The following is a 24,620-nucleotide window of genomic DNA, read 5'->3' on the forward strand; positions in this document are numbered from 1 at the left end:
AGAGACCTCGTTCACCTCGGCCACACATCACTTGTCGAAATCCAACCTCCTTCAGACGTCAAGTCGCGACGTCGATTTCCATTGCATTTCGAAACTTCACGATCGTAATGACAATCGAAGATTCGACGTGGATATAAAAGTTCTCGTCACCGTTTCAACGACGATTTGAAAATGCAACTCTTTTTCCAACCGGATGCATCGAGATATCGAAAAGCTCGCTGGATCGACTGAAAAGATATTGGTTTCTGTGTCGAGAAAATTTTCAACTCCGCGTTAACCGGATATGAGTATCGTTTGTCGTTTGTTTGTTGTTGTTTTTCGTTTTTCATGTTTATAACAATGATACTGTATTTTTTTACGGATGCACGGAAGGTACAAGCAGGTTAAGAAAGTGTTTAAATTAAAATGTGATCAATCGCAGCTTTGAAAAGTGTCAATGAAGCTGATTTAGTCAGTCGTATAACTAAAAAAAAAAGTCTCAGTGACGCAGAAAAGTATTACAAATTATCTAACTTTGACTCTAAACGTACCATTTTTGAATTGCTCTGCAATTTAGTTTCACCAAAATATAATCCATATTTACTATCCGATTGTGTTAAGAATTGAGTGATATTTTCATCTGTCATTAAATTACCTTGCCTTGAATGATGAATTTATCATTATCGGTAAAATAAAACGATTCTAAATGACAGAATTTTTCACCAACCAAATACCTCCAAGAAAATAATTACTACCGACGATTTGAACTGGGGGATTCATTTGTAAATAAAACGCGAGTCACTTTTTATTACACAATCTGACGAAGTGTACAAGAATTTTTCGTCGGTAAAAATAGTAGAACAATTTGATTTTCTTAGACTTTGTCGATGACCAGGTGTTCGTAATTAAAATTAAGCGACGTAAACTTTCTCTCGAAATTACAAATAAAAATACACTTTGTGTGATTATAGCTTCAAAATAATTTCGGAAACGTTATTTTTGACAAATTTTCGATCCGTTACGAAGTAAACAGTTAAAATTACAATTTCTCGCAATAAACAAAACAAAGAAAAACAAAAGTCTGGAATCAATTTGTCGGCCTGATTACTCGCATCAAGCAATCACTTTGCACGCTTTCGCGATGCAGATCGAAGCTTTTATTTCCTGCACCGTAAGCGGTTGCACATATTCGTTGTCGTCTGGAAGATTCGCTGACTCGGCAAATTTCTAGCTGATAAAACATTCGCCGTCGTCCATAGTGGTGGAAAATTTTTCTTGAATAAGTAAGGATGCGGACAGGGTGAGGGCCGCCGGAAGGCGAATTCAGGGGCGGATGTTGAGGGTTGCTGGAGCCACGGTGGTCACTTTGTGTTACCGGCGAGAATCCGACGTCGAGATGCGCGCGTGTGTTTCGAGGGGAAAATCCACTTCCGGTACACCGTTTGTTTAATTTCCGGAGACAAACTGATTTTTGCATACCGCGGTCAGCCCCGGACATTCCCGGCTCGCCGGTGACGCGGTTCGTTCTCTCTCTCTCTCTCTCTCTCTCTCTCTCTCTCTCTCTCTCTCTCTCTCTCTCTCTCTCTCTCTCTCTCTCTCTCTCTCTCTCTCTCTCTGTCTCCGTCTCTATTTGCTACACTCGACGAATCGAAACTCGACAATTATACCATTCATCTATAGGTGAACGTATGTGAAAACACTTGGGTATCTTCGTTTGAAGTGATAAAAGTACATTATGTAACAAGGGAATAAAGTCGATTTTTATCCCAGTGTTACATAAAGAACTATTTCCGACTCAACTTTCGCCGCGATATTTATTTGAAATTTGGGACTTTTAAATTGGCCTCATATTTGCCGCAAGTGCGTTTTAGGGAAAACTATGCCACTTTTGTCCTGCTTTGAGGTAAAAAAAGTTAACTTTGTGGTTGAGCCGGGTATGAAAGTTTTCAACTTCACCTTTCTCTATTTTTTGAAGAAAAAAGGTGTTATTTTAATGACTCCGTAAGTGAAAAGTTGAATTTTCACTAGAACGCCACGATTTGAAGTTTAGAGAATCACCTCCAATCATTTTCATATAGACGTATCTCTGGGTGTGTTTCTACGTATTCCACACATTTTTTTCTTCCCGATAACTGCCCGTTCTTTTACTCCTTTTGCGAGAAAGAATTTTTGACGCGTTCCTGAAAGTATTTTCTCCGCTTCAATCAAATAGCATTTTGTAGTTCTACGATTAAGGGTTGAATCTACCAGACGGTATTGAATATTTTGATAATACCGTGAAAAAATTACTATCACGTTAAAGTGACTAAATTAAAATTGAAATTTCGTATTTATAAGTACATTTTAGTCAGTTAAATTTTTATAAGATTTTGAAACAATCATTTCTCTAATTTTGATATTTCAAACGAAATATTACGTTCCCGCGATAAAATTTTCTACAAGAAATGTTTTTTTTTTTTTTTTTTAAAGCAAAAAAGTTTTCACCGAGTTTGTACTGTTCGACTAATATAAAGGTCACTAAATGTACGGTGTGATCGATACGTGTTATTTTATCGTTAAATTTCTATAATAGGAAAATATGATACATGAAATAAAAAATCTACGATCGTACCGCAATGGATGAAGAACGAGAATCGTTCAATTTATTTGATCACGATTATCGAAAAGCGGTCTTATATTTCCGGCATGTCTAAAAAATTCACCGACTCTCACCCATCCATCCTGCATGCATTCAAAATGCGCAACACAAATTGCAGAATTTCAAGCAACGTAACAACACACAAAAAATCTTCGAATAAAAAAATGGCGTCGCGTGGTTGTTAATCCGAGGTCACGAGTAAAGGTGTGCCGGTGTTTGAAGGTTTCGAAATTGTTAAACTTTGCTTTCTTATCTTGTAAACAAAAAGTTTCCCTCCGTCGCTCTTCCGCGCAAGATAACTGTCACTTCAACGGCATGCGGAGGAGGAGGAGTATGGACGCAGGGAGAAACCGGGAGAAGATGAGACGCGAGGTGAAATGGTTCAGGGAACCCGGAAGAATGATCTTTATTCCGACAAACGGCTGCCCGGTTTGTTACCGGCTCTGAAGTAGGAACGTCGCCCATTTCACGCTTTACATTCCATATATTTCCTCCATGTTTCATCTTTCATTCTTCAAACAGATATGTTAGGTATACACACGTATAATATATACGTAACATACATTTATTCATATTTATGCTTGCACAATGCACACAAACACACACACAACAAGTTTAGATCTTGTGATTTATTATCCACCCCTCGCGCTACGAGCGGCTTTTAAAAGCAAGAAAAAAAAAACCCCTTCTTTTTTCACTCCTTTCTGCCTTTTGCCAAATAACGTCAGACTAATGATAAGGACGTTGAAATGTTACTCTTCAATTATTGTGCACCAGCTGAAAATTTTTCCTGCTCAAACTTACAAATCATGGGATTAAATCCTCTTCTGCGGAATTCTCCCCCGTCGACGATTACCTCCGCGTTTCAGCTATATGGAAAAGATTTGAATTCATCGGGGTATGAAAAAATATTGCAACAATTTTTTTCATTACCCTCATACATTGTTATTGTTATTGTTATTATACCGATGAGGCGCGATGTCGGGGTTGAAAAAAATCCGTGGGTAGAAATTCGTTCTTCGAAATCAAACTTGTGAGATGTGTGAATAGTATTTTAACAAAAAAAAAAAAAAAATACTCGTTAGTTTTCTTTCCGCAAACGAACCGGGGCGGGGAGGGGGTGAGAATGAAAGGGAGGAAGAAGATCGGAGGAGGTTCGTTACAGGGATTGAATTCTTAACGTTGGAGTTTAGAGGAGGCGTCGCGTCGCTTGGCGTGTCTGTCTCCGCAGAATACATTATACCTATATATCCTTATAATATACGTATATAAGGTTGGAGAAGATGTATAAAGGTGCGAGGTGGCGATGAGGAGCGTCGGAAGCTGCGAGGCAAAGTTCGATAATGAGCGGCAGTAAAGAGAGGAATTCTTCAAATTGAATTTCAGATCGAAACGTATTCAATTTGCGCGTAGCTATAGGATAATTTTGCTACTTTGAAGCCGATTTTCCAACGAAAAGCTCCTATAAAAGCACGTCGTTATTTTCGTCACCCTGATGCACTCTGCGATAATTATCAACAACGATATCGATGTCGATATTTCGATTTTCAAAAGTTTCGAAAGCATCATATTCGAAAGTTAGAGTAAAGAAATCAAACTTTGACGAAGCATCAAAGTTTCGTATGGTCCGAAATTCGACGCTAGAAGTTCGGAGAGTTCCGGGAAGATGTAATTCCGACAAGTCAAAGTTCCGAAAGTGCGAAAATGAGAATATTTAAACATTTTGGCTTGGTGAAATTTCATCCAATTTGATCTTTATAATTTATTTTGAATTTTCGATATTTTTACGTTCGGAATCCTGGTCATTCTGATTAGCGGTTTTTCTAATTTTTTACATCCATTCGTTGAGTAAACTACGCCGTATGAGTATATTTCAACTTTCACAATTTTACTCCATCGAAACTTAATTTTAGGAATTTTTCTCCATCGTAGCTCGACTTTTCGGAACTTTGCTCTATCGTAACTTGAATTTTCGGAATCTTGCATTTCAGAACTTTTGAGCCATCGGGTTTTCGACCATTAGAAACTTTGTAGTTTCGTCAAAGTTTGATTTCTTCACTTCAAGTCCCGCCAGAAAATAATTCGGAATCAGGCGGTCTTGGAACTTTTCAATTTCGGAACTTCAACCCCACCTCGTACGTATCGCTTAACTTATCGATTTTCGCGAACGCGCGTGAAACGTTGAAATAAATTTTTTCAACAATATCGCAAACCTGCAGGAAAAAATCCCCACCGGATATTTTATCCCATATATATCCCGCAGGGTCTCTGACGTGCCAAATTAAACTTCCCGAGGTTGCTGCTGCTGCTGCAGGGATGGGTTTATTATTCGACAGATACCGGAAATTGTTCGATTTGCTCAACGAGGGATCGTCGAGGACTTCGCAAAGCGTAGTTTCACCGGTTACGGAAGGGTGAGGATTTCCACCCCCGGCAAACCCCTGTAATTAAATTAGTCGAGAAGCCGATTCTTGGGACCCACGGTTGGTGGAAATAAAAATTACACCCGAAACCACTCCCGGTAACGAGTAGGATCTTCGCAGAGTGCGAGATCATGATCCAGATCCCCGCCGAATTCTTAACAGGGCGTGGAATTTCGCATATTAAAATACGCCGAAGCTTGCGATGCGAACAAAGCTTTTTTCAGGCTCAATAGGTTACGCAGCCGAAAAGCTCGCGAGGCGTGATTCGACCGAGCCTAAATTCCGCCGCATCGATAATATGTTTCCGCCGTAAAAGAAAGAGGGTTATCTGATTCGACGATGCGAGTGAGATAAACCGGAGACGCGGAAAAAAATCACCGCACGTTTCATGCCCAGGTCGCTACGTTTCTTTGTCCGTTATTTTTACTGTTTTACTATTTTGTTCCTCCGCTCCCTTTAACCAACACGACGTTGCAGGTCGTTTAGCTGCAGATTTTCTGATTGGACGTGAACTTATACTTCCGCGTTTTTCCTGCGTCCACTCAACGGTCCGGGATTCGTTTCTCCAGTCCACAGACCTTTTTTACGGGCCGATCGTAAACTTCGAATTGGCTCCAATTTAAAGACTGTATACGTAAACATGCGCCGCGCACTCGAGTCGGCTAATTTCCAGTGGGAAATCGATAGCGTGAACCTTTCTACATCGTACGTACACATAAAACATGTTTAACTATGTATGATTGATAAATATAGGGGGTAAGGGAAGATGGTAAGAAAAAAGAAAAACAAAAAAAAAAAGAAACCATCCGATTAGTCGATCTTTAGCTATAACGCTTTGGGGGTCAAGAGAAAATGATTTTTGCGTGATTCAATGCTTTGTAAAATTATACACCACAGTGAAAAATACACTGACAAGATTGAAGATGAATTTCAAAATATCGAAAATTTTTTTTCCGTTTTCCTTGAAACAAAAGGATTTCATTCGAATATGAGCCTGTTCAATAACTTATACTTGGTTTAAGCGAAAAAATTTTATTCTGTTTGATTTAAAAATTCATTCCAGCCTGATATTGTTGTTTATTGTTTCAAACATGACAATTTTTGTATAAGAAGTTCGGATCCACGTAACAGGAATAAGTTGATAATTAAAATAACGTAATAGAATGATGAAGTCAAAGTTTAATAAGACTGGCATTTCAGATATTGTATTGAATTTTTTTGAAAAAATTTCTCTTTATGTAACAGAAACAAGAAATTAATGACAAAGTTGACAATCCCAATAAAAAGAACCGAGTAGTTGATGAAATTAGTAAGACGACACGGTACGAGTTTCATTTTTCCTACGAATAGATTCTCTATAGATAATTTGAAATAAAAATCAATAATAACAGTAATAGGTACGTGTTATATTCAAGCTAACAATTTGACAAAAAAAAAAAAAAAAGAAACGAATAAAAAATTTGTGCGATTAACAGGAAAACCAAGGAGAAGAAATTTATCTTAGGGGTTTTGTAGCAAATTCATTTTACAAGCTTAATGAACAGTAATGATTAAAATTGAAGGGACTACTGTACGATTCGAGCTTTATAAAAATAACACACTAATCAGTTGTGGCCCCTCTGAAATGATTGGAATCTGGATTACTTCGATTCAAAATCCTGAATTTTACAAAGTGTTATCCACTTAAGCAAGATGTTCTCCGAATGAGTTCAAAATTGATCGACTTTTTTGTTTGTTTTGTAATTCTACAGCTGAGAGCGTATAATTATTCTGGTTCGAACGCTTGCGCGAACGCGAAATCCTCAATATTCCATGTTTCGGGATTAGAAAGTCGATTGAATAAATTCCCCATGATTTTGGCTGACATGACGGCACGTAATGTAGGCGCGGTTTCGTGCAGAATAGATCCTTGGAACTAAGAGGGGCTGGTGCACTGCCTCATTGACCCGGTGTCTAATGAGCGCGCACACCTGAGTGCCTCCAGACAAGTGGATCTTCACTTACGTCCGCGTCGCGAGTCTTGCAGTGTAGCTCAACCCGTAGGGTAGGCACCTACCTACCTACCTATCCAACAAACCAGCCAGCTACCCTCTCAGCTTTCTCTACGTAAAGTGAGAAGCGTACACTCGACGACAAGATTGACGTCTGGGCCCAAATTGCATTGCGCGATGCAAGATGTTCCCGAAAAGGCAAAAGCAAGCTGCAAATTCACTGAATAAAGTCTCTGGCAGTAGGTATGCCAGGTCAGTTCTGCATACAGATTCCCATACCGACATTTACCGACACTTATCGACGCTTATCGACGCTTAGCCAAGAGACAAACCTTTTTCGCGAATGTTTTACGAGGGGGAGGGGATCTTGTTTCAGAATCGGCCTGGTATAGCTATTCCTGTAATATGAATTGTTTTCGCGATGAAACTATAACTACTCGAATCAGAAGCTAAAGGTGTCGAAAGAGTTCAAGACATGGTTTCTCCATAAACATTACCCTGTGCGAGAATTTGTCGTGAAACCGGAAACGACGAAGACTCAAGAAATGTATCGATAACGCTGATAGCGATAATGTTCGAAATAACTGAAGCCGGCAATTTTAATATATATGGCAATTTTGAAATGCTTCGATTAATTTTCGAACAACTTAATCAAAACTCTGATAAACTTAAGGAAGGTGATTGCACCCTTTTGCGATTGATTTTTAAAGTCAGATTTGAATATTTACCACTTATGAGAGAAGGTTCGTAAATAGCCAACGATTATAATGCTGAAAACTGATATGTAGCAATCGTATCTTTATTTTAAACTTTGAAATTTAACAAGATGTCCCTAAAATTGCTTGGCTGGAATAAGTTTTATTCGAGACAACGTTTTTCAACATTTTTAACAAAATGGTTTTAAAACTTTGTGTACGATTTGAATGAAATTTAGCAAAATTTTGCATTTTTTTTTTTTGGTCGGAGTTACTGGAATGATTGTAAACCAGAAACGTGTCAAAATTTGATGAAATTCCGAAAATGTGGTGATAAAACAACGTGAAAAGTACAGGCCGGTCAAAAATTCTGTTAACTGTTCTACAGGTACAGTCATAACTTGAAAACATATATAATTTAAAAGCTTGAATCAGAGAGGCAAAATTGCTAGTACCTTTCATCCACATGATCGATCATTATTCGCTAACCATACCGTATCCGTATCTGCTATTCAATAAGTCAATTCAGAAGTCAAGCGCGAACTCGAAGGTGACCACCCCTCCTAATTGAAACCTGACGAAACTTAACGCAAGCTTAAGCTCAAGCTGAAAAAGAGACAATTGAAGATGTGCGTGCGGAGAGAAATTTCTAGTTGCGGGTTACTGTACAGTTTTTAATCGTTTTCCTAGCCCAAAATAATTTCAAAATAACGACTACCGTAAAAACTGAGATTCTTTTGAGCGCAGGCGAGAGACGTGGTGTTATTTTGTCGAAGGTGTGAAATTACCAAGGCGGGTGTACATCGTTCCCTTGCAACCCGGCGGGTCGCGAGACCTGAAGAAGGCGAAGCTGAAGCCTTTGGGGGATGAAGTGGTACCCCGACGTCGGAGCAGCCTACCGCTATTCGTCGGCAAATCCCGCATGCATATACGTCCACCCTAATACCTAATACCTATACATCCAACGTCGCGAACTGCACCCTTTTGACTTTCCTCCAGCTCTCTTCTCCTTTATACTCGAGATTCCGCAGCGACTATCCGTAGATACAAGCGGTGGAGGCGATGCCGCGTAATTAGAGGCTTCTCCGTCCTCCAGGATCCCCTGCTGTAATACAGCGTATATGCGGAGGCAGCAACGCCTAGAGACGTGATCTTATGCACGCTCAGTTTCTGAGAGGACTGGGCTACAAGAGAGCTGCACCACCTTCAATCGAATCAGTTTACTAATTCTCAGGACCAAAGAGCTTTTCAATTAACGCATCGTCGACAATTTGCATTCACGCTCTGACACGATTTCTGAACGTTTCCTGTACGCCTGGGATGGATATGATTCCGTACCGGTTTGTGTCGCAGTTCCATTCGTGCTCGCCTTTCCAAGATGTAGTAGATATTTTCTAAATTTTCGTAACGAAATCACTGCAATCAGGCGTCGATCTAATAAAACAACGAAAGATTTTCAGACTCGCAGTAAAGTTTCAAAAACAAAGAAAGAAAATTGAATTATTCAACCTCATGCTTGGCATGACAATGTGGAAGTTAGAAATGGAATAGCGAGTGACGTGAGAATGATCGGCGAGTATTTAGCATCCGCGTGTAAGCGATTTATTACTTGTACGATAATATATTTTGTGTATCAGAACGGGAAACAAAAGCGTATGGTGAATTTCACACATTCTAATAGGTGTATTAATCAATGTCAACAGCGGACAGTTGTAACCTGGATGTAGAAGCCGCGTGAAAGAATGACACTTTATACTTGAGGCTTGTACCGTTACAGGCATAACAAGTGTTAGACACGCATGAGTTCTTCCAGAGTTGAATAAAAAACACGCCGAAGGTAAAAGTAAATTGATTTATTTCACATACGTGTCTCGCTGTCTGGCTACGTTTTTAGTGCCGCTTTAACGACTGTGAGATGTTTGAAAGACGATTTGATACCGAAGAACAACAAAAGCGAAACAACCAAATTCTTTTTTCCTATTTCAATTGCATTACTGACAAGTTTTTCCCCCAGAATATAAGGTACAATAAAATGCAATCGATCATTCAACTTCAGTTTCACTTTTGAAGCGATCAAAGTTTCTTCGCTACAATCCACGAACCCTTCTGATGCCAGCTACATCTTTAAGCAGCGATTACCTGCAGCCGGCGTTCTTGCGGAATTTATCCAGCATATTTATATTATCCTAATACAGGTTCACATGATACACACACGTAACGCAGGGCAGAAATATGAAGGAGGTGATGCAGGTTCGCAAATCTTTCATAGTAACGACGTTCGTTCAACTCTTTCAGTTGCACATTTTTCAACTCAATATTTCGGCCTGAATTTCATCACTCGTGCGGTTTTTGGGATCGCTGATCACGAATCTGAAGTCAGAATTTGATCATTTCTAAATCTAGGATGGCAGGTCCAATACGGCGGATGTAAAATCGAAAAAACTATCAAAACTCGACGATTCTGGCTGGAACTTGCTACTCGGGGGATCTTGGGGTCATACGAAGTAACAAAAATTGTTCGAAGTTGTAAATAAACTGTGATAAGGCTGGGACACGGACATTTTTGAGGTGGAACGCTGAGCATCTCGCTTTGACCGAATCGGTTAACCCTGCGGATGTACCAGCAGCATCGTAAGCTTTGGAAAAGTGGTTTCCTCCTTATCCTCATCTTTATCCTTATCCGCGGAGACTGAGGAATAAGATTATATAAACCAGACCCTTCAGAGGACATTATGCGCATGATATTGACACCAAGGATATCAAGTTCCGCAAAAAAGATGCGCTAAATTTTGCCGTTTCGATATTCTCTCGGTTTTTCCCAAGCCTGACAGCCGATGTTTGCATCAGCTAAACGTCACCTCGATTAAATTGTACTTTCTAGTCCTTGTTACGCTGCGGACTCAACGTGTAGTAATTTCGCACGAAACAGATAACCAAAATAGAAAAAAAATGGTAAGACTTATACCGCAGGAAACGAGGCTGAGTAAGTAACGTTAACGTCACGAAACATTATGAAGAAATTCATTGTCTTACAATTTTAGAACGTCTTTCAAGATGTTATCTTTTGAAAAACATCGCTATCTTTGGTTCAGTACGACCAACTTAATGTCATAAAATTCCAATGGCGCGAGGTAAAGATTTTTCCCGAACATGCATCTTGACATTAATGTTACCAACTTGAATCACACCGCAGGTAAACTTCTGAAATGAAAACAGCGATATATCGATCGATAAAATTGGAGAAATGGATTTCTGTCCGGCTAATACCGTAGGGTGTATACATCTTGCCGATGATTAATAAACCCTGTTAGTACGGCGATACGGAAACGCAGAAGGCGGTTCGTATTAATCAACGACTGCAGGGGGCTTTGCCTTGCCATTTATAGAGGCCGCAATATTCCCGTTTCTAAAACGATCTAATCGTCCCGCGTATCACTGGCGTCGTGTCATTAATTACAAATAATATATTTCGACGAAAGGATCATTTGCAGGGGATAATCTCACTGCACCATGTAGACCGAAAATATTTCCAACCACGTTAGGCTTACAGCGTACAATGCTTAGGTACTCTAAAAGATTACATCGTCACGAAGGGTTTGACGGAATTCAAAAGCTCCTCAAAAAAGTAAGGGGAGTTAAAGTTTTCCCAGACAGTTGTTAGTGCAGGGAAATAAGAAAGTGCCTTTACCACTGTCTCCTTTTTTTCTATCATTTCTCTTCTACTTCTTCTTCTTCCTTTTCTTCTTCCTCTTCTTCTTCGACTCTCTGAGTGCCCGACAATTTGTTACAGTGCTGCTGGTGTAGGACGATAATTTTTAGCCCGCAAGACGTGTACCTAGCCACCTGCACGCAGCGGCTCGGATGAGATGCGATATATTTTTGCAGGGAGTTGAGGCAACTCCCGGCTTTTTCGTTAGAAATTTAAAAAAAAAAAACAATAAAAAAAAAGTGTGCGCGTTGCAGAGAATAAAGACACGATATTTAAGGGTTGCTTAAGGTGGGGCAACTCAACGGAAGGTCGCGAATTGATGGGGTGAAAATAGTGACCCTCCACCTAATAGCTGAGGCGTTATTTTCAACCTCCTGCCCTCGGATAGCTGCCCCTACCAACACGGAAGAAAAAAAAAAAACAATAAATTCACACGCAGGCGAAAAGGGAGTGCAGGTACATATATAGTTTCTCTGGTGGTAATCCACTCCTGACCCGTCGTTATAACTCCCCTTGATAGATTTTTCGCACGGATTTATATTATAGGCGGAGGTCGATCATATTATCGATTTTGGTGAATAAGGTTTGCAATTTTTTTTTTTTTGATATTCAAACAAAAAGTCAATATTGGATATAAAAAAACTCCATCACTTACAACAATTCTCCGATCAAAATTACACTTCTGTTCTCATTTCTCAAATATTTCCACCTAATTTTTCTATTTTATTTCAACATTTGTACGGTACGATTATAAAAGCTGCTCAATCATGGACGCAATTGCGTTTGAGTTTCTTTTTATTCGATAGATTCTTCATTGACATATTTATAACTAGAAAGTTAATTCACCGATACTACAAATAAAAATTTCCCCCTCCGAAATGTTTTTCCTTTTTCACAAACAGCGAGTAGGTAATATATTTCAGATATTCTTTAATTAACAACGACCTACTTTACGACAATATAATAAAATCTTACGGTATTAAAGAATACCCGATCTTTGCCAAAAAGTGGAACACGTCGCGTAGAAAGGAATTGATATTGACTTTGAGCATCGCGCGGATTATTTTGAGCTGTATATAACGGATGTACCGGATATGACAGAGACGTCAAAAGCTCCGAGCATCGCCCGTATAAAAATATATGTATTCGACCCTTCGATTTCCAGGTAACACCCATGTGTGCGCGGATGTTGGTGGTGGCACTCGTGTGTCGCTACGCCAGAAAGAATCTCGAATAGGGGGAACGAGGAAGACCGTGTAATTGGATACGACACGATCTGCTGGCTACTAGCGACCGCGTCTCCAGGGAGAACGTGAGGTAGATATGTCCAGGATTTGGAAACACTTCGGTTGACAGCCATCCGGCTATCCGGATCATCGCGATGAAAAAAAAAACGAAAAAGCAAAACGGGAGTAAAGCAGGGGTGGAACGAACGTGGATGTGACGATTAAAAACGGCATTACAGCCGAAACAATTGTTTGGCGAAAAAAAAGAAACGAGACGTAGGTAAACAGAAAAAAAAAAACCAAGAAAAAAACCACAAACCAGTTGCGTGCATCAAAAATTTCTATTATCGCTCATTCAACCTCAAACCGGACACAAAATTATAGTCAACGGTTTAAATTTTCTTAATTTTGCTGACGCAATCTACACATGAAATAGTGAAACAGGTGTTGCGCGATTTTTTTTTTAAGATGATACGCACGGATGAAAGTTTAAAGAAATCGAAAAAAAAATTAAAATAAATAAAAATGTTGCGCGTACGAATATTCAGAAAAGTGAGAAAATTTAAACATTCGAAATATCGGAATTCTCATCGATCGAAGATTGTCAGTTCTGTGAATTTCTGGCTTGGTGAAATTTCACCACTTTGATCTTTCTTCGTTTTCGATTTTCGATATTTTTACGCTGGGAATCCTGGTCATTCTAATTTTTTCACACCCGCTCGTTGAGTAAACTAAGCTGTGCGAGTATATTGTAATTTTCGAAACTTTGCTCTATCGTAACTTGAATTTTCGGAATCTTGCAATTCGAAACTTTGTCGTTTCGTAAAAGTTTTATTTCTTTACTTCAAGTTTCGCTATCAAATAATTCGGAATTAGGCGCTTTCGAAACTTTTCAAATTCGGAACTTCGATCTCGCCCTTTCGAATAGTCATGAAAATTGCGTGCGATTCTGCTTTACGTAAGCAAAAATACAGCGAGGAGTGAAATTTTTCACTCTTAACCTAGCTGAGAATAAAATAATAATTCAACGACAATTATCGGAGTCTGATAACTTTTGAATTTTCCCCTTATTCACTTCAATCACAGTTTCTTTTCATAAGATTTTAATATTCAGTTGAATCAACGAGTGATTAGTACAATCTTGTGCAGAACGATCGCTGGGTTGAACTCCGTTACACGTTAACGCGATTAGAATAAGCATTGAAAAAAAGCACACAATTTTTCAGCTTTATATCGACGTTACAAGAGGTGAATTTGCAAGTTTATACGAGTATAAGTTTATTTTTACCGCGGTTTAAAAATTTTCAGACAATCGTAAAATCGCGAGACAATTTTTTCTTAAATCGCATCGTTACGTCGACATCGCGAAGAACTGAATTCGACTTTGAGCGGTAATATAAATTCGGTTCGGGGTGCGGCGCGCAGGCTTCTTGGGGCGAGATAAATACTCGATAACGAGCTTTGGGCCATCATAAGAGTTAATGAGAATATAATAGGTCGTTATCGCGATTTATATCCCGTCCGCCGAGAGAGTAAGTGGGGTCTGCCTAATTTAGCCCTGCGCGGTTCAACTTGTTACGGAAGTTAAGAGCGCTGTCTTTCAGCTCCAAAAGACACGTAAATGGTCCGTCTTGAGTGAAACTTAAAATTATATAATACATATACTTTTGTTAACCTGCACGTTATATTGCCGTTCATTAACAAAGATTGTTCTCCAATCCCGTCACAGAATAACCATTCGGTAAGTTTTTTTTTTTTTTTTTTTTTTATCACGAGGCATTATATTATATTACACGAGGCATATTTCATCTTGTTGTTTCAATGTAAAAGTCACTCGGATATTTTTTCAGATCTTGTAAATCGAATTTGATTTACCGGTAATTTTTCAAAACGAAAATACAGTTGGCCTAAATTCCGAAAACTGAGAGAAACAAAAAAAAAAAAAAAAAATTCCAAATTACCAAGTGGATCAGCGTTTATTCAATAATTTTTTCGATTAGAAACAGCGTGGAATGCCTTATATATTATAACAGGTGAACAACACGAACAAAATAACACCGTATCAATTTTACTTCGGAAACAGAGGTCGAATATTGCTAGTCAAATAAAAGTTTGATACTCGATCCAAAGTTAAAATTCTTTAATTCAAACGATCGAACTACTGTTTGCGTTAATGAAAAAAGAAGAAGGAAGGTGAAAGAAATTGAAAAAAAAAACGTCGGTGATATAAAAATAAATATTGGGAAAATGGCCCGCCGAAAGGTTAACTTGGAAAAACTTTTGCAAGGTTGTGTTTACTCGTAGAACCGTATGACGATAATAATATGGCGATGAAATTTTGTATAAAGGTTCGAGACTTTGTCGTCGACGTCTGCTTGGGGCGAAGAAACTTTCGGTAAGCCAAACTGCACTCTGGAGAATAATAGAGGCTGTAAGGGTGCAAGTGTCTTGAGAATTTTCCACCGCGTGGCGGTGAAATACTTCGGGGTAAAGCTTAGCGGCCAGATTATAGGTACACGTAGTACAAGCGTTGATGGTTTATTAATTCGTGAAACTTTGCCGAATAGTTGAACTATCGGAGCCTCCGAAGCTTCCGCGTATCAGCTGCTTAATTTCTGTGAGCAACAGTGTCGCGTCGTGGTTTCGAAAGATTCCTGGATTTTTTTTCATTTTTTTTTTTTTAATCACTCCTGCACGTGTGCGAGAAAAATAATAATAATAACGACGATGATGACGATAATGATCGAAGAAGAAAATTCATCGTTCTTTTGCAGTGTTTTTTGTTTGAAATAAAAAAAAAAAAAATTGAAGGTTTCCAAAGAAAAAAATTATTATCACCCGGAAAATGGAAAGTTGAGGTTTCGCTATTCAGTTGAAAAAAAAAAAAAAAACTAAAAGCGTTTGGATTTTGATGAAAATTGGTACTCGTCGGTTTGTTGGGCTCCAATATGGTGGAAAAAAGTCTAAAGATATTCCGACTTTTATAGAAATTGATGGACGGAGGTTTATTGAGTCACTGACAACGAATCCAAGGTCTGACTTCTAAACTTTGTGACGGTGAATCGATAACAGTGGTACATACAAAATTAAAAAAAAATCGTCTCATTTTCATATAACGTGGTATTCGAGGGCGTTAAAGTCGTTAATCACGAATCTGAATTCATCGTTCGAAAATCGAATTGGATATTATTGTTTTGGAACCTGCCAGTTGGCAATGGCTAGTCCAAAGCCGCTTGTATTTACAGGTGAATCTCAGAGAATTACCGATTATAATGCGAAGATCACGGCGTGAAAAATGTGCGCGTAAAAAACGGAATATCCGATACGAGCAAAGTGCAGGTGATATTTAATTTTACCGATCGATCATTTTATGGGAGGTTGGTTGTTCGAAAATTGGTATTTGTTATTAATTTTATTACAAGGTACACGTGCGTTGAGTATTCGTAGAATTATCGTAATCGTAAGCTGCGAAGATCTCTTTAAAAATAGGAAAATAAATAATACTGGAAGTTTAAATAAAACATTTGCAAAAAAAAAAAAAAAAAAACTCACTATGCCTATATTCGTTCGATCCGACTTCACTGTGACTTGTTTCATTTGGAATATTATTTTCTATCGAAAAGTTACCTAAGTATTTTCGTATTTCATCATAATGGTATCGTCAAACATTCAACTTTTTACAACATTGCATCGATATTGATTATGATCGATAAATGAAAGTATTAAATAGACTACTGAAAAAAGGGATCTGTTTTACTGACTTGGGGAAAAAATATTTTATATCAATAATTTTAATGCTAAATAAAATCATACATCGTACGTTGAAACAGAACGAATCGATTGTATTTTATTATCTATTTTTTTTTTTGTTGTGATAACATTGAAACAATTTCAAAGGACGTTTAAGTTTACGTTTATAATTCACGATGCAGGACTGTGTCGAATTTTGCAAAATTGAACGTGAGGTTCCAAATATCCGTCGTGGTATTTTTTTTTTTTTTTGCTTCTATGAAAAAATTTGTATTCGTACAAATTTAGCGATCAAACATAAATGGGATCATCATAGAGGGCAGACTTTAGGCAGGAAATACGCGTGACTTTGATCGGCGGCGATATTACGAACGATAAAAAAACGTTCGTGTAAATATTTGCCAAAAAATTTTTGCTCCCCCCTTTCAAGGCTGTACAAAATTAGATCAAAGTCCGTGCAAAATGCATGCAAAATATAACGAGTAAGAAAATAAATAGATAAATAAATAAATAAATAAAATGAATAAATAAATACAAAAAAAAAAAAAAAATAGAAATTCCCTGTTTTTTTTTCCTTCTTCTTCATTTCTGTAAATTTTGTACCGCTCGATTTTTTTTTGTTTTTTTTTCTTTTTCTCCGCGTTTTGGGGATGTACAAAAAAGCTGCGAGGCACCGGGCCGTTCAAAGCGGGTCAGTTTTATATGCGGCAAGCTGCAACCTTGCGTGACTTTAACCAATTTTATACTCCAAGACTGAGGTTTATTCTATACATATATGTGTATATATATATGCGTATATACATATGTACCTACTCGAGGTGTAGAAGAAGACTAACTTGCGCTTTACTCAACGCCGCGTTACAGTTTTACGACACTTTATTGTTCGATCGTTACGCTCACGATCGGAGGATTACAGAGGGGGGTTGAATTCAATTCCGGGTTCTTTAATGCCGTACCTATGCTACGTAATATAACCCATATAACATCGCCTTTTCCGCAGTTATGCGGTCCCCCGTATAATATAAAACTAAAACCCGGGAAACGAAATCCCTGTGTAAGCCGCTGTTATCAAGAAAATTAATCAACCACCTTTTTTACCCCTGTAATTTTGAATTAAAGCAAGAAGAATGTCGATTTCATTCTTAAGAACGGTGAGGGGTGAAAAAACAAAGGTAAGTAAAAAAAAAAAAAAAAAAAAATTCGGACGACATTTTACATTTATTTCCCGTACACGGTGCTGCGTTATTTTTAATTCAGACCCATGAAAGAGTGATGATATTTTTCAAAATATCAACCGACGATGTACCGGAAATGAGATCGTAGAATAAAAAGAGAACACGCCATCGAACGGAAGTATAAGGTTGAAAAGTTTTTTTCTCGATTTGACTTTTTTACTATCTCTCTCTCTCTCTCTCTCTTTCTCTCTCTCTCTCACTGATTTTCAATTCCCTTTCACGAATCTCCAATGTTGTTGAATATCATGCAAATTGCGAAATAATTAATATTCATGCTTACATTATAGTTATAATTCTGACGTATAACAACGATGGCCGGTGGGTATATTATTACAAGAGAAAAAGTGAGAAAAATGGGGGGGGAGGGGGGGGGGGGGGAGAGAGAGAGAGAGCGCTTTCGGCGTTGAGGATTTGCCACGAAGAGGGTGGAAGGGGTGCGAGTGGAGGTGGTGCCGAAAAGTTGTGCGAATTTATTGCCAGCTGGAAAGCATATTTTTCCTTGAGAAAACGACCATCCCCTTCTCTCCTCCCCTCCCTCCCTCCCTCCCTCCCTCCTTCCCTCCCTCCCACGTTTCGCGCTGTTTCTCCCATACATCCAAGTTACCAGGGCTGGGCGGTTTCACGCGTGAACTCCGGTTGGATGGTAAGAAGGAACGGTCTGTACGTACAGGCGCAACTTCGTGCCTGTATAATTTTGGCGAAGAAAAAAAGAAGGAGCCAGAGAAGAAATGTGAAACAGAAAGAGAAAAAAAAAAAAAAAAACAAAAAAAATAAAAAAAACTCTACAAAGCTGCAGAAGAGAAAAAAAAAAAAAAACCCGTATATTCTCCCGGTATGGAGTACCTTATACACAGACTCCCGTGTTGTATACGATACCTATACCATCTGCACGTAAGAATTTCAGTTTATAAGATTTGCTCGTAAATTACGAGTCGCCCTACGTGTTATACATATATGTACGTATATATATACGTACGCCCCTGGCGGACTGCCTTATACACGCAAACAATGTGTATATACCAACGTACATTGTAATTGGATATGAGTCTGATATAAAGATATTTTTTACACTCTCCCCCCTACCAACTCCGACCCCCTCATGTCACCCTTATTTTTTTCCTCCGCTTTTCTAATCTACCTCAGACTGTGTCTGTATGTATATATATATGTATATACATATGTATATACAGATTTGAAACGTGAATAAAATCCGTAAAACTTTATCTTGCTTGAAACTAGAAGAATGAATCATTCGCGTAGCGTTTGAAAAATTTGATAAATCTTATTCGCTGCTGAGATACACGCTCTTGAAAAACAGGTTTTGAAAAACCTTCGTTGGGAGACTGAAAAAAATTAACATTCAAGAATGTTCAGCATAATTTTTCTTCTGAAATTGTGATTCGAAGATTCATTCTGGCATCTAACGGAAATTTTGCAATTATTCAGAAATTTTCAAACGCGAAATCAAAGATTCGCGTTTCTACTTTCGAAAAAAAGAAAAACATCATTTCGTTAATCGATCAAAAAGTTTGGATTTTACCCACGTTTCATTTTGCTACAGTTTTTGAGCCTTTTCTACAGCTTGTACTCGAGTAAAGCTCTTTCGAGCGTCTTCGGATTGCCGCGGTTTCTTGGCATAATTGAAAGAGAATTTGCTGTTTTTTGAAGGAGACTGTTTGGTCATGTCACGTCTGAAAGGTTATACTTCCACCCCTCATTTTAGAGTTTATTTGTACGTTAACCTACGACTAGATTTCCCCTGCGTGTGTATCGTGTCAATCCCTGTCCGATCTCTGCTCTGCGCGTGTCGTGTCAAAATGTTTTTATTCGATATTACGAGAGGGTCGTTTCATCAGGATAACAAAATATTTTATGACCTCTGCAGGGAAAAACAATGCACAGCTAATTATGTTACAGCTCTGATAATTTATACTTGTAACGAATCCACACTGTGAGAAATTTTTAGTTCCGGTTACCCCTTACCTTAGGTTAGTCCTTAACTATTTTCATTTTTTACCACAATCGAAAAATATTGTTCTAGGTAGAAAATGAAAATTAGTTTTCTAGCCGTTACCGGAAAGTCTGGTATCCGTTGATATTATTTCTCATCACGATCACTGTTGCTATATTTTCTTGCAACTGTTGCGAAAATTTAATGCTTGTGCAACGATAAATTGACGTTAAAGCCTTGTTTAACTAAAAAAGTAGAGTAAACTTCACAAACTGATTTTGCGTAGCAATTATTAAAAAAGGATCGAAAATAGCGCAAAATGGTGACGCGTACCTCGTTTTTCGTAATTCCAACGATATTCAAACAGTTTTGTTAACGATACCTGTTTTACTGAATTTTTCTAGTTACTGTAACAAATGAAATTTTTCTCAGTGTAAGGATTAACGTATTATCAGTAGCAGTAGGCAAACTTGATAATAAATTTTTGATGCTGTGACGGAGAAGTTTTTTTTGCAGTCGCTGAATCTATACGATCATTGTAAATGGAAATAAAAAAAAAAATATCGCGTTAAGGAACAGGTTTGGAGACTATTTGAAAAGTGTGCAAGCACGTCATAAAAAATAAACAAGTCGGTATTTACAACTGAAGAAAACAATTTTCACGATAAAAAATGACAAAAAATCAGGAGAGCTCTATTATACATATAAAAGTGTAACTTATAATTCATTTTTTATACGGCAACAATTTTCGGTTGAAAAACCGTAACGACGGGCGTTCAAGCGTCTATTATCTGTACGTATGTTTGTTACGCGTTTATACGCGTAGAATAAAGAAGGCGAGGGTGGGTAGAATTAAGTATGATGAGAAATTTAATTGCACGTTAAAAAAGGGGTCAGAGGACGGGGGCTGAGCTGCGTTTCGACACCTGTGCAACGGCGGCCCTGCAATTGTGTAATGATAATTTATTTTTTTTTCACCCCGTAGCTTGCGAGAGGATTGCAAACGCCATAACCGTACCTAATTATCATCACCGCGTCCCACACGCTCGACAACCCGTGACGACCTTTTTTTATAACCCATATAAATTAACCCCCAAACCCCTGCACAACATAACCATTCTCCATGCGTACGCCGATGACTTTTCTTCATCCCACCTTTTCAACGGTTCAAAAGCGAGTGAAACGAAAGGAAAAACGAAGAATTGAAACACAAGTCTGTACTGTACATTACACTGTAGTGTTGGAGTTGAAAAGTTCGTGGTTATCGTAGGATATCCATGACGTGGACAACTTTTTTACTTGACGGGAGTTTAACGGGTGTATGTTCATAAGCATTTATTATGAATGTAAAGCAGAATTAGTCGTTTACTTTGAAATGAAAATATAGACACAGAATGCCTTTATTTTAGTGAAGAAAAACTTTCTTTCGAGATTTTGAGATGCTTTCGACATGTTTCACAGAAGTTGATTCATTTATTTTTTTTTTTACTATAAGTATAATTCTACAAAATAAATAGCAGCAATCGCTTTGTCGCAAAGTTTTACCTCACTTTCGTGTGCTCGACAATTATTTAACATGCAGTATAATATCGAGAAAATCGTGTAAAACGAAAATCAAAATCGTACACTTTAGCTTAAGATAAAGGGTATGGGTTAATTTTACACATCGATCGGAACTCACGCGGTGAGAGTATTGCAACAATAACAATGATGATAATAATAAACGGAAAAGTATCACAGTCATAATCTGCCCAAATTGTTTATATCTATCCATATACGTATATGTACGCGGTGAGAAACAAACGCTGTAAAGGAATAGAGAGAGCCGATGGGTTTTATTAAGGGTAATGTACAATTGTACACCAGGTTACGTTTACCTCCAATATGTATACATACATATATATATATATAATGACATACATATATATATATATGTATGTCTTACACACCCACACGTGTAATATTCGAGCAGAGCCATTCGCAGTAAAAGAAAATGGCACTTACATTTGTGCGAGGGCGCGGTTCCATTTCTGGGTGAAATTTCGATGCCGTATAACGTACACGTACACGTATTATATACACGTATATACGTACGTGTTTTATAGACATATTTGTCGTTTTTTTCAAACCCCTAAAACTCTGGCACGGTTGCGCGGTAAAATTTGGCGCTTCGTAAAATGGGGAAATATTTGTAAAGCGGGTAAAGGCGATTTTGTGTACGGGGGTGAGTGTACGGTTCGAGCTGGGCGATTTCACGTCCGTTTGTTTGATCCTAAATAAATTTGCAATATACATAAACGGCCGAAGCCCGAAACCCAATTACGCGAACTGAGCTCAGGAAAATCCCATCCCCCCCCCCCCCCCCCCGTTTATATTTTGCTCCTTTTACTTCGGTGTATTGACGTGTTCCTTTTTGGGTATTCTTTGCGTCTGCATTTTTATTTTATTTTTTATCTTCTTATCTTTCTTGTCCTTCCTTTTCTCTTTAGGCTTCGCTGGAATGGAGTGCGGGATTAAATATACCGAGGAGGCAAGACCGCGAGTGGTAAAGGGGTGCTTTTCCTAAGCGTCGACGTCGTTATCTTGCCCGGGATGTGAGAATAAAATAAAATAAAATAAACAAAAAAAAAAAAAAAAAAGAAAAACAAGGGGCAAAAACCAAAGGCGAAAGGAGGGAGAAAGAAAGTGGCTAAGAAAGCGGACAAAAAGACACACCAAACTCGATCGCTTCGTTTAGTTTTTTTTTTTTTTTTTTACAACGTTTCGTTGCAACGGCATGCAGCAAAATTATGCTACGTACATAAAATAGCGAATTATTACAGCCTGTTGCAGGCACGTTATGCTTAAATAAGTAGGTGAAATAATTATTGCTAGAAATAATCATCCAAATTCAGTAAATTCTCGAGGACGAAAATTATACCCAAACAGAGGTTGATAAAATAGATTTTAGCGTGTTTGAAAATTCAATACCGCGACCCTCCATTTCCATTCCATTTTTTCATCTCTTGACATTTTTACCCCCGAACCCAAGGGGATGAAAAACGCGATGAGTTTGGTTGAGCGAAATTATGATAATCCTTTGAGATGAGGCGATTTAAGTCAAGTGGGCAGATATAGGCGAGTTTGCGGAGGAACTTTGGGCCCGGGAGATAGAGCAGTGCCCTGGTATACCCATCCGGGCGGGCAACATCGGCCGCGCAAACAGACCGTGATATAATTCTTGCAGGGGAGGCAGAGGGGCGGATATTCCGCCTTGACCCAACCCCCGCTTACACAAGTCGTTTCCTGAGATCGACGACGTCGCATAATTCTTGTTTACTTTCGTGTAATCATACGATGATAATTTCGGAGACGAATTTACGCTCAGCTTGAGCGTTTCGAGATCAAGGGTCGGGGAGCTGAGTTGTTTCGAAAATTTGGCACGATTTTATGTCCGACGATTTGTATTCGCTGGGTAAAACAGGATTAATCGCTAGGTAAATCAGGGCCAATCATTGGGTAAAACAGAGATAATCGTTCGATTAAAATAAATAAGACAGCTTAAGGCGTAACAATATTTTTTCAACGTGAATTATATATGTTTCGCAGTACTGAAGAGATACCTCATTCATGAGTGTAAATCACTGATCTTCCAGGATTCGTGCATCGCGATTGCATCCGCGGCGCAAACTTAAAACGAGTAGTCGCTTGTCAAAGTCAAACATAAGTTTAAATTACCATCAAAGTTGTGTGGAAGTGTAGCTTATGCATCGGTGATCAGTGCATCCGAAGTCCAACTTGAAACAGTGCACAGTAAAGAATCCTGCAGATGCGCAGGGGGAATTCAGAGAAGTTGTCTGGTTGTCTAGTTAACGAAGAAAGAGAAGAGGGGCAAGGACGAGGAGAAAAAAGTAGAAGCGGGATGAGAACAACAGAAACGAAAGATTAAAGAGAAGTTTCACGGGCCAGTTAAGAACGAACGGAGAACACAGTCTGAATCAAAAGTTTGAGACACGGCACAAACGGTTCAAAAACTTTACATCAATGTTATTTATGCCAATGATAGTAAAGTGGAACGAAACAACATCTTTTCTATGCAACAGAAATAAAAATCTGATGAATTTCGATTAACACAAGCCAAGATATCAACAATTTGATGAAAGGTCTTATAATAAGAACGTTTGAATGATTAAACACTGTTGTTTTTGAAGCAATTGTAATGCTTTGAGCTTCTAATATTCACCATAGGATTCTTCAAAGATCGCCTGAAAGGAATTCTACAAATCTATACGGGTCTCTAGAGTGAATGTACATAGGTTTGTGTAAGTCCGGTACCTGCAACAGATGTTCGTCAACAAAGACATTTCTTTCTCATAAATATACACCGTCATGTAAGATTTCATATAGTACATGTTTTACAGACGATTCGTGAGTATCTAGTTAGCGATAAAAATGAGTCAAACATATTAGAATCGGATTAAATACAGCAAAGTTCAATTATTTCGAACGTTCCAGTTACGAACCCATTTCTCAAATCGTTGATGTCTTAGCGTGTGTTGTTCGATTTATCTCGGATTAATTTCTATCACGTAGTGTAAAAATGTTGCTCACTATAATTACGACAAACAATATTGCTCGAGGTTTTTTGAACATTTTGTTCCTCTTCTTCTCCTAATTTTTCATCAGAACCAACAACCCATTTATGAATCCATTTCTCAAGTCGTTGATGTCTTAAAGTGTGTTGTCCGAATTGTCTCGGGTTCATTTAGCTTTTCATCAGGACCAATTCGTCCCTGAGTCGGTATGAAATTAGGCAAAAATTGTCACTTACCACTGGTCCCTGGGATCGGGGAGGGTTCGATGCACGGATATCAGGTCACTCGCGTACTGGTTGAAGGCGTTGTTGAGCCAGCCGTCATCGACGAGTTTCTTCGTCTCGACAGTGAGATTCGTTGGCAGAACAACAGCCCGGCCCATCTCGCCTGGTGCCGATGCGTCGGGTTCTCTGGGAGCGGCGAGGACACCCCCACCTGAAACAGAGGGA

The 24,620-nt window shown here is 38.5% G+C and overlaps 1 protein-coding gene across 4 annotated transcripts in view; it reads right to left on the reverse strand.

Moving 5' to 3' along the window:
• The window catches only part of LOC107219802 (putative polypeptide N-acetylgalactosaminyltransferase 9), a 195,960-nt gene that overhangs the window by 35,928 nt on the left and 135,412 nt on the right, over positions 1–24,620 (reverse strand). For all 4 annotated transcript variants that reach the window (XM_015658146.2, XM_046736699.1, XM_015658145.2 and 1 more), the window contains one exon: positions 24,408–24,606. In XM_015658146.2, coding sequence (XP_015513632.1) covers positions 24,408–24,606 — 199 coding nt within the window. The remainder of the gene's footprint in view (positions 1–24,407; positions 24,607–24,620) is intronic.

The sequence above is a fragment of the Neodiprion lecontei genome, chromosome 4 (genome assembly GCF_021901455.1).
Source record: "Neodiprion lecontei isolate iyNeoLeco1 chromosome 4, iyNeoLeco1.1, whole genome shotgun sequence".
Taxonomy (NCBI): Eukaryota; Metazoa; Arthropoda; class Insecta; order Hymenoptera; family Diprionidae; genus Neodiprion; species Neodiprion lecontei.